At 32.6% G+C, this 14,975-nt stretch overlaps 3 protein-coding genes across 4 annotated transcripts; all 3 read left to right on the forward strand.

Moving 5' to 3' along the window:
• The first annotated feature begins 2,268 nt into the window (after positions 1-2,268).
• LOC110670285 (epidermis-specific secreted glycoprotein EP1) lies at positions 2,269-3,880 on the forward strand. The gene has a single exon (XM_021832263.2). It carries the CDS (start codon positions 2,382-2,384, stop codon positions 3,666-3,668), a length of 1,287 nt encoding a protein of 428 aa, XP_021687955.1. The 5' UTR covers positions 2,269-2,381; the 3' UTR covers positions 3,669-3,880.
• Positions 3,881-6,494: 2,614 nt separating this feature from the next.
• On the forward strand, positions 6,495-7,961 carry LOC110670311 (epidermis-specific secreted glycoprotein EP1-like). Its single transcript, XM_058136953.1, has one exon. It carries the CDS (start codon positions 6,522-6,524, stop codon positions 7,806-7,808), a length of 1,287 nt encoding a protein of 428 aa, XP_057992936.1. The 5' UTR covers positions 6,495-6,521; the 3' UTR covers positions 7,809-7,961.
• An 883-nt stretch (positions 7,962-8,844) lies between these two features.
• On the forward strand, positions 8,845-14,618 carry LOC110670367 (uncharacterized). 2 transcript variants are annotated; one of them, XM_058136324.1, is made up of 8 exons: positions 8,845-9,167; positions 9,872-9,964; positions 10,159-10,226; positions 10,613-10,685; positions 12,009-12,121; positions 12,254-12,358; positions 13,110-13,209; positions 14,233-14,618. In XM_058136324.1, exons 2-8 carry the CDS (start codon positions 9,881-9,883, stop codon positions 14,407-14,409), a joined length of 720 nt encoding a protein of 239 aa, XP_057992307.1. In that variant the 5' UTR covers positions 8,845-9,167; positions 9,872-9,880; the 3' UTR covers positions 14,410-14,618. The 2 variants fall into 2 exon arrangements, with proteins under 2 accessions (XP_057992307.1, XP_057992306.1); XM_058136323.1 differs by lacking the exon at positions 8,845-9,167 and having other exon boundaries at positions 9,863-9,964.
• Positions 14,619-14,975: the final 357 nt, after the last annotated feature.

Raw genomic sequence — 14,975 nt, forward strand, 5'->3', positions numbered from 1 at the left:
CATCTTAAAATCTCCCTTTATCTTTTTTAACTTTATCTTTCTTAATTAGTAGAATACCCATGCCATGCATGATATATATATATATATATATATATATATATATATATATATATATATATATATATATATATATATATATATATATATATATATATATCATGCATGGCATGTTATTCCACTAGTTAAAAGATAATATTTTTTTTTAAAGACAATATTAATTTTTTTTTATTTTATAAAACTATAACACCTATATCTACTAAATATAATAATTGTTTGTATAATTTTATAAAATTCATTTTAAAATCTCTTCCTATTTTTCTTAACTAATAAGTTTGAGATGAATTTAAATTTGAATCTTGAATGATGTGTTTGGATTTTATGTATTAGGTATTTAAATTCATTTATATAAATAATTAATTTAGTATAAAATAAATATTTTTTATAATAATATTTATAATTTTTTTATATTTTATTTAATATAAAATAAAATTTAAATATTTTATAAAATTATTAAAATTTTAAAATATAAATTATTAATAAAAATAATTTTTACATAAATTATTAATTAAAATATATAAAAATAAAAATATTATTTTAATAATAATAATTAGATTTAACATGAATAAACTATTGTATTGATTGCTGTGGTTATGATCTTGGACTTGTACCATCGGTTGATTAATTTGCCATGACGTGCACGTAAACTATTCAATTAATAATTATCTGAACATATATATATTCATATATCAAATCTTTTACGTATAAAAAAAAAAGAGAAAAAAAATATATATGCTGAAACATTTTATTTTATTATCTATTTTAATTCCCCAGCCGCCTCCACCAATGATAATTTATTGGTAAAGATGGCCCACACTCCACTCCACGCTGACAACTTGGTCCAATTGCATTTTCCATTTTTCTGCATTATTTCTCTACTAAAAATATCTCCCATTTTACTAAAATTTATGTAGGCCACAATTCATCTTCGTTTTTTTCTTACCAAGAATTTCATTTGTTTTCTTAATATATATAGAAGTTAGCAATTGTTTAAATTATCCATTTTTTTAATCACGTTATCCACAGCAACCTCAATCATTTATAAAGTGTGAAATGACATGTTGATATATTATTTTAAATGAAATATTTTTAATTTATTTTGATTCCTTAGACTAAGATTTTATGTGTTTTATTTATTCAGCTTCTTTATTAAATTATTTGCATCAGAATTAAAGATTGAGCTATAATTGTAAATGCGATTGTGAATTGATATAAATTTATTATTTATTTTAAATTATGATAAATAATAAAACTTAATTTGCTCATAAAGTATTCCTGAATTAGTTATGAATCAATTATTATTGTAACCTTTTGTTAAAGTTGATGAATTTATTCAAAGGCGTCAACATGGACAGAACAAGGCGTTTGACCAAAAGTTAAGTGGAAGCCATCTATAATTCTTTCTCTGTCTATTGATTAATTTCATATTGTCAATATACATGTGCGCCTGTGTAAATCCCTGCCTGCTACTCCTCTAACAATGCGTGACGGTGCGATTCTCCTAATTTCCCAGCATCTTTTCTTCTTTTTTAAATTGGCTCTCCTGCTGAGGTTCAAGCAACATGGTGAACAGAACTTATCCACCCTTTTCTTTAACTTTTCTTTCGTTCCCTTTTGGCAATTTGGCTTATTATATTAAACTGCACCATGTATATGTTGATAAGCCTGTTAAATACAACATGAATGTGATGGACATGGATTGTATTATAAAAATTAATTATTTTTTTTAATATTTTTAATAATAAAAGTTAATATTTTTCATAATTAATAAGTAAATTTACTCACTGGATCCAATCATAAACGTGCTGTTTCTTTTTTTATGAATATCTCTTAACAAGAAAGTTTATTCAATCCACTCTCATCGTTATACGTTACAACTCTCTATTTATAAATGAAAAGTACCAGAAACTAGGGAAAAAAATTATTACATCCAGCTTCTAAATGGGAAAGATAAGATTTCTTTATACAGTAAAGGACAGTCATTATATAAATGCAGCTAATAAAGCAGTATTCCTCTGAAAAGTAAAGGACAAATACTAATTAGACTAAAGAAATAATATTATTTTATAGCTTCTTCTTTTTGACAAAATATTGTTGCGGACGAAAGAAATAATTTTATATACAATAAAACAAATTCAACATAAAAGGAAATATCATTATAAAATTTAAAGAGAGCCCACCGCCAGCAGGTTTTAGCCCACCCTCACAATCAACTTGCAATTCAATTTGAATGACTAAAACCTCCTTCGTTTCTCTTATAAAGGGTACCTCTCTACGTTGGTTTTGTACACCAACCAGAGCCAAAAACTAGTCAACAAAGCAAAATGTTTTCTCTTCAGCAACTATTGCTCTCTCTTTGCTTATCCTTCACCGTCTTTTCCTTGATCGCTCAAGCTTCTGTTCCTCCCTCTGCCACCTTCAAATATGTCAATGAAGGTGAATTCGGGGAATATATTGTGGAGTATGGTGCAAATTACCGAGTCCTCGACCCCTTTGCCCAGCCATTTCAACTTTGCTTTTATAACACCACTCCTAATGCCTACACTCTCGCTCTGCGTATGGGTACTGTGAGGTCTGAGTCACTGATGCGTTGGGTTTGGGAAGCCAACCGTGGCAACCCAGTTGGCGAAAAGGCCACCCTTATCTTTGGAACTGAAGGAAACCTTGTCTTGGCAGATGCTAATGGCCGGATTGCTTGGCAAACCAACACTGCCAATAAAGGTGTTGTTGGGTTCAAGTTACTCTCGAATGGTAACATGGTTCTCCATGATTCTAAGGGTAGGTTTATTTGGCAGAGTTTTGATCACCCAACTGATACCCTTTTAGTGGGTCAGTCTCTCAAGCTTGGGGCTGCAACCAAGCTTGTGAGTCGAGCTTCTGAAAAACAGAACGCCGATGGTCCGTATAGTTTGGTCATGGAGGACAAGACTCTGGCCATGTATTATAAAAGCCCAAAATCCCCAAAATCATTGCTTTACTTCTCATTTTCTGAATTATTCAGTGTATTGAAGGGTCCTTTGAATCGTGTAACATTTGGCTCAGAATTATCTTTAGCATTCCAGGGTCCTAATTCCTCTTATGGTGGAACTCTCACCCTGAGAAGGCCTAAATACAACACAACTTTGTCATATCTTCGCTTGGAAATTGATGGAAACCTTAGAATCTACACTTACGAAGATAATGCAGATTGGAGTGCTTGGCAAGTGACCTACACTCTGTTTTCCGGAGACTCTTGGGAAACTGAATGCCAATTGCCTGAAAGGTGTGGGAACTTTGGTCTCTGCCAGGATGACCAATGTGTTGCTTGTCCATCACCAAAGGGCTTGCTGGGCTGGAGCAAGAATTGCCAGGCAGCAAAGGTATCATGTGGAGTGAAAGATTTTTACTACTACAAACTAGAAGGGGTTGATCACTTCAATTCCAAGTACACAAATGGAGATGGACCCATGAAGCAGGATGCTTGTAGCAGCAAATGCACCAAGGATTGCAAGTGTTTGGGTTATTTCTACCACACCCAGTCATCCAGGTGCTGGATTGCCTATGATCTCAAAACCCTGACAAAAGTTGCTAATTCCACGCATTTGGCCTTCATCAAGGCACCAAACAAGTAATTTTAGGGGGTTTGTGCGTGTGTGTGTGTGTTTTTCGATTGGAGTGGAGATTATATGTGTAACCAATAATGGGAGGGATAGGGAAGAATATGGCAAGTAATTTCTCTTTTTGCCTTCTGAAAGAGCCTGCTGTACTGAGTAATTTCTTTTTTTTTGTTTGTATTTTTTGCTGGTTTTTTGATTTTATGTTAAATTGTGCAATTTTCAGTCTATTTTTTTACGTTGATTTTATTTTATGTTATCTAATTTCATGATGTGCAAGAAATTAAAGACATTTACAGTTTTTTTATTATTTTTAGCAATATTTTGGGAATAATCTCTTTATTGCTATTGCCTGACATTACAAAATAATTATTTATTTAATAAATTTCACTTAATTAAATATATAATTAAAAGAACTTTTATTTTTATAAGAAAATATGATTAAATTTAATATAAAAAATAATATATTTTTAATCACTAAATTAAAATTTTATGAATTATTCTATTATTTTAATAATTATTTTACTTATTGCGAAATAGTATTTTGGAAAGCGTGTTTATATATATATATATAATATTTTATATTTTATATTTTAAAAAATAAATTATTTAATTTTTAATATTTAATAAAATCTATAATTTGATTACTGTTCATTTATAATTAATTGAATCATTAGTTATTATTAAAAATATAAAGACCAAAATATTAATAGTAAAATTCAAAAATTATAAAGCAAATTATATAGGAAACAATATCCTATTTTGTTTGCAATAATTTCTTGATATAAATGATTTCTATTAGATTTAAATATAAAAATTTATCATCCTAAAAGTGACTCTATTGTTATCAAGGAAAGCTTTATTTATAATATCAGTATAAAGGAAAAGCAATTAATGAACAATATAATTTTTTTTTATTATTATTTAAAGAGGTCAATGTCAATAACTTTTAATAAAAAAAATATTTTCCGTTTAAAAAAATCATGTTAAAAGTTATAAAAAAATGTAAGAAAACAGTGATATATAAATATAAACCCATGAGTTTATTAATTACTCTCAATCATCTTTGACAATTATTGCCAAAAAAAATTACGAATTCTTTTAAGCTTAACCATTTTTTATTTTTTACAATAATATTTTGGTATTTTTTTAACTGAAAATAAAAATTTTAATTATAGAATAATTATATTCCCCCTGATATTATTGTAGCAAAAAAAAATGGTCGAAATCATATTTCCCAAAAAGGTCAACGTGCTTGCAGGATAAGGATGTCTAAAAATCCCTGAGCCGCCTCGGCCAATAGTTTAGTGATAAGATGGGCCAATGCCGACGTCTTTCTCCGACCTCTTTTCATTTTCGATTCCCTGCATATTAAATGGAGTTTTTTTTTTTTTTTTATAGTAATGTAAAGTAAGGTTTAATTGATGGTAAAATATTAAAATCTCATTAAGTTGACGGTTAGAAATAGTAAAATTTTGAAACCTTAAAAAATTTACCTTCATTAATAAAATTTTCCTTCTAAATAAATTTATTACTTTAAAAATCCATTGTTTACCCTCAAAACATAGTGTTAATCTATGCTAAATTTACCTTCTAAATAAATTCAATTAATTTTTTTTACTTAATAAATTCAGAATTTTACGTTTAAATCCAAATAAATATGCTAAATTATGTTGTTCATTCAATTATCATTAAAAAATTATTGAATGTGAAATATTGACAAAGACTACAAGGGGACCATACGATTTTTGTACGACAAGCATTAAAAAATTTATGGAGATGAGACAGTGGTCTCCATGTCCGAATGCGGTGGTTTTCGTTTTCTTTGTTCATAAACTGTGGATTCTTCTTACTAGTCAATGAAGGCTGGCCTCTTTGTTTGACCAAATTTATGCATATCTTATTTATCCATAAATTTTTATTTTTATATAAATTTTTTTTAATTATACATTATTATAATATTTTATTTTAACATATTAAAAAACAAAAATGAACTATATATAATTAATACATGTTGTTCTTGAATTAAAAATTTGTCTAATTTTATTGTGGGTGTATACATATAATAATAATAATTTTTACTATTATATTAAAATTTATGAAAAAATGGCAGTCAACAACTCATTTGATATCCTTATTAAAAATTAAAAAGTAAGACTATAATTCTAACATTTTTATTGCTAAATGGTTTGTTTCTACCTAAAAAAAGATAACTTAATTTTTGTCAAATTTTAAAATAAAAAGTATTTTATTTTAATGTGTTACGTATAAAATAATATATTATATTTACGTAACTTTGTTTTAACAATAAATAATATAAAAAGGTGGCAGACAGCAAAACAGTATTGACATTTTTTTGTTGGACAATAACATTTAGTCGTGCTCATAGAATTCTTTTTATACCAAGATTTGTACAGCAGGCTGGGCTTGAAAATCATTAAATGTAGAGAATTAAAAATTTAAAATTAAAACATACAAACGATATATTATAATATTTTTTAATAAATTATATTAATTAGTAATGGTCTTTTTTAAAATGATATTATTTTATATAAAAAATTAATTAAAATCAATTTTTTTTATATGACTCATGATTAAAAAATTTAAGTGAGAAAGGCTTTTTCAATTCAGAATTAGGGTATACCATCGACTTTTAGATTTTAATTTTAATTTTAAGAGTAATTAAAATTAGCCATAAATCCAGATTTTAGATTTTCTGATTTAACCTGTGGGGCCGGGCGAAAAAGAAAGTTTAATACTCAACTTGTAATTGAACTTGAATGACTAAAAACTTCTTCTTTACTGCTATAAAAGCGACCTTGCCTGCATTGATTTCCTACGCAGCTTAGCAACTAGCCAAAAACAGCCAAAATGTTTTCCATCTCTATAGAAAAACCATTGCTCTCTCTTTGCTTCTTCTTCTCCATCTTCTCCTTCATTGCTCAAGCCTCTGTTCCTCCCTCTGCCACTTTCAAATATGTCAATGAAGGTGAATTCGGGCCCTACATTGTGGAGTATGATGCAAGTTACCGTGTCCTCGACCCCTTTGCCCATCCATTCCAACTTTGCTTTTATAATACCACCCCCAATGCCTTTACCCTTGCTCTGCGTATGGGTACTGTTAGGTCTGAGTCTATGAGGCGTTGGGTTTGGGAAGCCAACCGTGGCAACCCAGTAGGCGAAAATGCCACTCTTACCTTTGGAACTGAAGGAAATCTTGTCTTAGCTGATGCTAATGGTCGAATTGCTTGGCAAACCTACACTGCCAATAAAGGTGTTGTTGGGTTCAATCTACTCTCAAATGGTAACATGGTTCTTTATGACTCCAAGGGTACGTTCATTTGGCAAAGTTTTGATCACCCAACTGATACCCTGTTAGTAGGTCAGTCTCTTAAGCTTGGGGCCGCAACCAAGCTTGTGAGTCGAGCTTCTGAAAAGCAGAACATCAATGGTCCTTATAGTTTGGTCATGGAGGACAAGACCATGGCCATGTATTATAAAAGTCCAAATTCCCCAAATCCACTTCTTTACTTCACATTTTCGAGATTATTGGATGTAATGGCTCCTTTGCAGCAGGTGACATTTAGATCAGATTTATCCTTAGCATACCAAGGTGCAAAGTCGTCAGGAGGAACCATCACTCTGAGAAGGCCTAAATACGACACCACTTTGTCATATCTTCGCTTGGAAATTGATGGAAACCTTAGAATCTACACTTACGACGATAATGCAGATTGGAGTGCTTGGCAAGTGACCTACGCTCTGTTTTCCAGAGACTCTTGGGAAACTGAATGCCAATTGCCTGAAAGGTGTGGGAACTTTGGTCTCTGCCAGGATGAACAATGTGTTGCTTGTCCATCGCCAAAGGGGTTGCTGGGCTGGAGCAAGAATTGCCAGGCAGCAAAGGTATCATGTGGAGTGAAAGATTTTTACTACTACAAACTACAAGGTGTTGATCATTTCAATTCCAAGTACACAAATGGAGATGGACCCATGAAGCAGGATGCCTGTAGCAGCAAATGCACCAAGGATTGCAAATGTATGGGTTATTTCTACCACACCCAGTCATCCAGATGCTGGATTGCCTATGATCTCAAAACATTGACAAAAGTTGCTAATTCTACACACATGGCCTTCATCAAGGCTCCAAATAAGTAATTAGTTAAGAGCTGGGAGTTTTTTTCTTGGATTGAATAAGTAATTAGGAAAAATGGAAAATGCCTGTAATATGTCCTTTCTGACGCGGAGAATAGTGGAAAATAACAAAATTACAGAGGAGGGAAAATATCCTTTATCTTTTTGTTTTATAAATATATGTTGCTCTCCTTCCATTTCTCCAAGCAAAAGTTCATGAAATTTTTGAGTTTCAAATGGAAGATTTCTGTCCAAACTTGTCCAGGCTGATTATACATGTAGTTTTTTACCTGACAAATTAATTTTGAAAAATACATGATAATAAAAAATTTGTTTGTATAATCCTTCCATGTTAAGATTTTATCATATATATATATATATATATATATATATATATATATATATATATATATATATATATATATATTATTGCAATACATTTTGAACTCACAAGAGACACTTAGAAAACTAGCAGTCCATTTAAACAGGCCTTTTTGTTATGAGCAACTGTAGATGAATTGTATTACTCGGGGAAATGGATATAAAAAGACCAGCTGATCATATACTATCACACATATAATCACCAGAAACAGCTGCTACCAGTAAAAATTACATGGATTAAAGCAATACCAGAAACTCATAGGAAACATATATATATATATATATATATATATATATATATATATATATATAAACTTTTTTAAGAAATTGCTACATAACATTATAGAAAAAGAATTTATCATATGACATTACAGGCGATAAAATTAAACTCATCTAAAAGCTTGGCATGTGATATTTTAAAAAGATTAAAAATTACTATGTGATAAATTATTTATCAAATATGGTTAATTTAATTTTATTGCATCCACATATAATTTTTTTTTTTATCGAAAATATGTAGGAAAGAGGCAAGTATTTTAATTTAAAATTATGATTTTAATTTTATAAAATTTATTTAAAATTTTAATTATTTTAGTAGAATTTGATTTTACTTATAATAAATTGCAATTTTTTATATTATTATATTAATAATCAATCAATAAAAAAATAAAAATAACGCTGACAAAATCATAGAATTCAATAGATCTCAAGGAAAATTCATTAGAACGGTAGCACTCGTTTTCTCTGCCTTGTCGGTCCGATCGATTAGGAGAGACCACTATCCGGATCATGAGAACGAGCTCTGCAGTTTCTTTGCCGCTGCAGCCTGAGAGAAAAAGAGGGTGACAACAAGGAATACGCTGATGCTCCTCCCCTTCCTCGCTGATCTACTGCCGTGAGCCCCATCCGCCCTCTTGCGCTGCTGTCGAAATCCAAAGAAGAGAGCATTTCTTGATTGATTCAAGCTAGCTGTCCAATTTCAGAGAACTCGTTCATCCTGAGGTGATAAACTCTTCGATTTGGTTTTTGAACGTTCCGCTTGTTTTGGCTGCCTTTGCGATCCCCCCCTTTTGTGTGTGTGTGTGTGTGTATTGTTAATTTGTTAGGTTTTGGTGGTGAATTTTCTGTTCTGCGTTGTTAGTAGAGAATTGCAGTTTTGGACATCTTAAATACCTGAACCACTGTGAAGTTAAATTCCAATTTTGATAAAATCATCCTTTGATTTGAATAAGAAATATTGATTTTGTGTTTTGGCTTTGTGATTATGATAGTGAGTCTGGTCTTGTGGTTGAAGAGGGATATAGGTGTCAGTTAAATTTGATAATGAGCAGTGAATTTCATGCCGTAGAGTAGGAGGAACCAGTGACTCAGAGAGAGAGACAGAGGGGGAGAGAGATATACTTTTATCTGTCTTTCTTTCGGATTTTATATAAGGTTATTTTTGACATTTCATTGTCCTCTAACTGTAATTTGGGACCAATTTGGGAGTAGGATCATTTTGATAATGGAATAAACCTGGAAGAAGCAATCGTTTCAAATTAAAAATAGGACTAACTATGGTTTTTGACAACCTTGAGTGGGCAAGCTGTATTGGTACACCATTGCAATTTGAAACATTTAAGCATGTGTAGCACTATATCTAGCTTCATTTCGAATTTGGTATTATATGGTTGTGAAATTAATTTCTGTCTTTATCAATGCTACAGGATCTTGTTATGGGAATCAGTAAAACAGAAGTAAACTTAAGGAGGTTGCTTGCAGCTGCACCTCAGCAACAAAATAAAGCAAAACTTATACATGTATGTTCATAGATCTCAGCACTGAAGGTTTTCTTCAACAATGTTTTTATCTGGCTATATTTTATGTTGTTTTTGGCTTTTTTAAATCGAATTAGTGGTGTGAGTAAACTCAATTCTGTCATATGCATCTCCTTATTCGAGAATTTAATTGCTGGTCATTATCTGTGGATAATTTCAACAATGGAACTTTGCAGTATGTTGCTACTTTACGGGAACAATTGGAACAATTGGCTGAAGAAAGAAATCCAGATGGCTTACCTAGGTCTGTCTACTGTTTCTTAATTTCTTCTGTTGAATTTGTAATGAGTTTCTGTAGAATTTCCTGAGGGAAAATTTTTTCAAATGCCCTTTTCAAGGAAAATTGACTTGCTCTTCAAAAAAAATTTGTGAACTTTCTTTGATTGTGAGTCAGTTCGCTCTGTCCTGATTATTAGCTGTTATTGATCTAATGGGACAAAAACTCATGACAACATTTCTTTTAGGGAGTTCTGAAATGATCGGGCTGTCTCTTTGTCCTCTCTTCTTCTTATTCTTCTTTTTTTTTGTTATTTTTCCTCAATAGTGGTTGAGATTTTCATGTTTCTGCAACAGTCCCTAAACTTTGTATGCGGTGCTATTGTAACTTCTTTTTTGTTTACATTTTTACAGAGTTTCAAAGGCTAAGGTGAATGATTATTCTGAGAAGATTGAAGCCATTGCTACCAGAATAGCTGCACCATTGGTGTGTTCTATAACCTAGAAATTAAATATGTTGTATATTGTTAAAATCATTGGTGTCATTGTGAAATTCAGTGATTTTTCTAAAGTAGTTACGCTAGCAATAGATTGAATTTATGGAAGTGGATTTATATTATTTTTACAAAGTTCAAAGAGTAAGTTATCTTATTTTTAATGTTTTTCCTTCAAGTACTAAAAAACTAATGAAATATTATAGCCATTGCAATGTGGTTATCTAGGAAAGTGTAGTTTTTAATAATTGTGGTGGACAGTAGAGGAGTTGTGAAATTATATTTGGGTATTGAAGGAAACATGGGGCATCTTGGCTGATCTCACTTTTGTTGAAGAGATTTTACACAGGATCAGATATTATTGTTTGTTGAAAACTTGTCTTTGAGTAAACTTCCTTTTCTCCCCACTATGATGCCCATCTTGTTGCATCTGTTGACTTGGTAGATTGCAACAAATTAATTGGCTTAGTTTCTCTGGCTACATGTCATCCTTCATCCAGTCACTTACCCCTTTGTTCCAGTGAAAGTGTAGTGGTTGTTCTTATTGGTTCAGATATGGGATTTGTTTCATCTATTAATGCGTGCTTTTCAAAGTTGAGTTTTTTTAAGTGCTGCATTGACTGTAATGCAGATGTAAACAAGTATGTGAATTTTATAATTTTAAGTTTAATGTGAATAGTTTTTCTTATAAGCTTTGATTGGAAGTCATATGCACAAATGCCAATTTCAACTCTACAGTTTTCATGACCATAATGGGCCTTGAATGGAAAAGTTGCTTTCCAGCAATCTAGTGCTGAGAAATTTTGGTAGGACTTGAAGGCTATTGAGTTTCTCTTTAATATGGTCTCATTCTTTCTATCTTCAACTTTTCATGGGAAAAGGTTCCATTGCAGATTATTGGTCATTGTTGAAACTCAATCTAACACCTGTGGACAGCTGAATTGTCCTCAACGTTCCTGCCTTCTAATCCAGTAAATTTCATTGAGTTCTAAATTTTTTGTGTTCTGTTTTTTTTTTTTTGGGTCAATTTGAGGAGAATCTAACTTGCGTGTAACTGCCTCATGTGTATTCCCTTATGTTTTTTAAAGAACAATCACTTGTCAAATTAATTGGCATTTTTTTGGGCATGTCTCTTAGGTGTTGTGAGGGCCTTGTCTTATGACAATATACTGGTGCAAGCACACACATGCAATCATTCATTTACATCTGTACATTCATCTTGTAATGTCGCCTCCATTTGTTTCATAGCAAATTATACGTGTATTTTGTGGTAAATGTTATAATTGCTAATCGCCTTTTATATGTCTAATTCTCAGCCTCATGTTTTGGTATCTGAAAAGTCTGATGCTGGGAGTTCTGCAAAAGAAAGTCCTAAAGCAGATGGAGAAACTCACTTCCCCTCTTCTCCAGGCTTGAGAAGAAGATTTGTGTAAATGAATCTGTAGTTGTTAGAACTTGTGTGATATATGGAATCTCCCAATTTGTGGCTTTATCTTCTCCTTTCTCCCCCTCTTCCAGGTTATAATTTGTTTCCTTTTGAATCATGTCGCATATCAAACAGGTCATCGTCAAATATTGATGACAGAACTCATGACCTAAATCAGGTTCATACATCAGCGCCTGTCAAACTGGATACTGCAGCAAAAGCACACATTGAGAAGCACAGGTGCTTTATTACTGTTCATTCAGGGTACACTTGATTGTGAAATATGCATTTTAATAAAAATTTTGAAAATACAATTTCATTTGCATGTCATACTGCACAAGTTTACGTACTCCAGTGGGAATTCCACACCACACCACTTAGGCACTTACAACTATGAATTGCTATCTTCCTAGAGCTAAAGGCTGCTCATTTGCTAAAGGTGCCCTGACTATGCACCTGGGATAGTCTTCTTGAGGAGATTAGCTACCACCTTTCCATGTGGTGAATAAGCCATGATTCCAGTTTAAGCTTCTTTCTGTACCTAGAATTTTAATGGGATAAAGTGTATTCCATCAGCAAGTACTCTTATTTGACCTGACGTGGTACCTTGTGTGGCATCAGCCTGATCCTAGAGAGAGAGAGAGATATTTTTTCCCTTTGGGTTGTTTTTTGTTTTGAGGAGGGGGGGGGGGGGGGGGGGGATGGGTGTGTGGTGTGGAGTGTAAGAAAGGAAGTAGTTGGGGGGAGGAGGACAAGGCACACACCAATGTTGGCCTTCCCCCTACCTCAACTCCCTTCCTCAGATACGGTGGAAAGTCCATTGCAAATGTGAGTTTCATGTGTAATATGGTATGGTAACTGTTTCTAATCTATACTGCAAACTTGAAATGAATATAGAAAAATCATCACAATAGAGGCGTAGATATTCGAACAGAACTTGTTCACATCTTATTTCTGCAAGTTCTTATTAAATTTTTGGCTCTGGTAACAGAAAGCTTCAGGAGGATTTGACTGATGAAATGGTCGGGTTGGCACAGCAACTCAAAGAAAGTAGTCTCATGATGAGTCAGTCCCTGCAAAATACTGAAAAGGTGATGATTTTTATTATCCTATGATGCATAGTTTCATGAATTAATGTTGACAATTCATGGGAAATGCATTACTGTCTGAGGACAATGTTCAATTTTAGTGTTAATGGGTACATCTTATATTTTCTGGAGGAAGTGTTGCGCAATTTGGTGCTCCATTATTCTTTCAGTTTTGCTCATGATTAATTTTGATATGAAATGTGACTCAAAACAGATAAAAGCTCAATTTACCCCTAAACTTTTGTGCAATGTCCAATTTGACCCAAGAAGGATGGATTTTTTTTTTTTGAGAGAAACTGATTTTATTATTTCAATATTATACCCTTCCATGTCTCTTTCACATTATGCACCTCCTCCTTCAATTAGGGAGCATGAAAAAAATTTTGGCCTGGGTGGAAATACATTCCAACTATAAAGAAAAGAGAAACTCGTTTTCTATTTTCATGTTTGCTTCCTATTGTCCATCAACTCATTTTTCTTCCTTCCTGATCAAGGATGTTTGTATTCGTTGTATTTGTTATTAGTTTGCTTAAACAGAATCTGAAAGGCATTCTACATTGGCTCTGCCTACCTCTTAGGCTGTCCTACAGTCCTACTGCTCAAGTTGTCATTATTTGTTGCATCTCTGCATCTATGGCTGTGTAAACCATGCATCACCATCACTACTACAAGTTGTTAAACTGCTGCTGACAATTACAAAATTTGGCTTGTGAAAAGTAGTGGTTAAATTGTACAGTTATCATCTGGCCCATTCTCCTCGCCCCCTTCCCCCCCTCTGTCTCTCTGTGCGACGTGTTCTCACACACACTCCATCTCAGCACTCCCAGAATAAATATCTAGCATCTCAACTATCCTGAGCTCTTAGCAGAGCAGTCAACATTGTTGTGCAAGATGTGCTATATGTTTCCTGCTTGAATTAATTACACTGCGAGTCATGTTGGGTTTCTCCTGACTTTTGCTTGTCATGTGTTGTGTGATTTGATGAGTGATTTCAGTCATGGACCCTGATTGTTTGTTTGTGTGCAGATACTTGATTCTACGGAGAAGGCTGTTGAGCAGAGCTTGGCTAGCACTGGTCGTGCCAATGTACGAGCCTTGGAGGTATACTCAAAAACTTCCAAGACCACATGCTTCACATGGCTTGTGATTTTTCTAATGACATGTATTTTCATCATGGTTGTGCTCCTAATTCGTGTCACTTGAGCTGATCTTCAGTTCTTGGGATAAGCAATCTATTCCCAAGCAGTAGACATGGTAATGCTACTATCTTTCAATATGATTGTCGCATTTAACCATGTCATAATGCCTTGTAAATTTCTGGAGCTCAAGTAGCGAACTGAAAATTTTGCTTACATGCACCCGAAAAATAGTAATGAGAAGTATATTTGTTGGATACTGTTTTCTTTCTTAAATCGTGCAACTGTTGAAATTGGTTCTCAATTTATACTGTAATGAATGGACAACTAACTCAACTCAGCTCAACTCAATTAAATCTTTATTTCAAAAATTTATTGGGGTCGGCTATATGGATTCTCTTTCTCTACTTTAAACGATTTTGGGTTAAATCCTAAAAAATGTGTAATATTTTTAGTTCATGTTGTACTACTCTTCTCCAAGTCAGTTTAGGTTTATCTCTTCTTTTATTTCTATTCTCTTACCCAACATGCTCTACTTGTCTAACTAGAGCCTCCATATGTCTACACTTCATATGACCAAACTACTTCAATCTCCCTTCTCTCAACTTATCCTCAATTAGCACAACTCCTACC

The sequence above is a fragment of the Hevea brasiliensis genome, chromosome 15 (assembly GCF_030052815.1).
Source record: "Hevea brasiliensis isolate MT/VB/25A 57/8 chromosome 15, ASM3005281v1, whole genome shotgun sequence".
NCBI classification, from domain to species: Eukaryota; Viridiplantae; Streptophyta; class Magnoliopsida; order Malpighiales; family Euphorbiaceae; genus Hevea; species Hevea brasiliensis.

Coding starts and splice junctions, on each gene's coding strand:
- LOC110670285 (XM_021832263.2), top strand. CDS start 2,382: ATGTTTTCTCTTCAGCAACTATTGCTCTCTCTTTGCTTATCCTTCACC.
- LOC110670311 (XM_058136953.1), top strand. CDS start 6,522: ATGTTTTCCATCTCTATAGAAAAACCATTGCTCTCTCTTTGCTTCTTC.
- LOC110670367 (XM_058136323.1), top strand. CDS start 9,863: ATGCTACAGGATCTTGTTATGGGAATCAGTAAAACAGAAGTAAACTTA. Junction 9,965..10,158: donor ATAAAGCAAAACTTATACAT/GTATGTTCATAG, acceptor GGAACTTTGCAG/TATGTTGCTACTTTACGGGA. Junction 10,686..12,008: donor CCAGAATAGCTGCACCATTG/GTGTGTTCTATA, acceptor TCTAATTCTCAG/CCTCATGTTTTGGTATCTGA.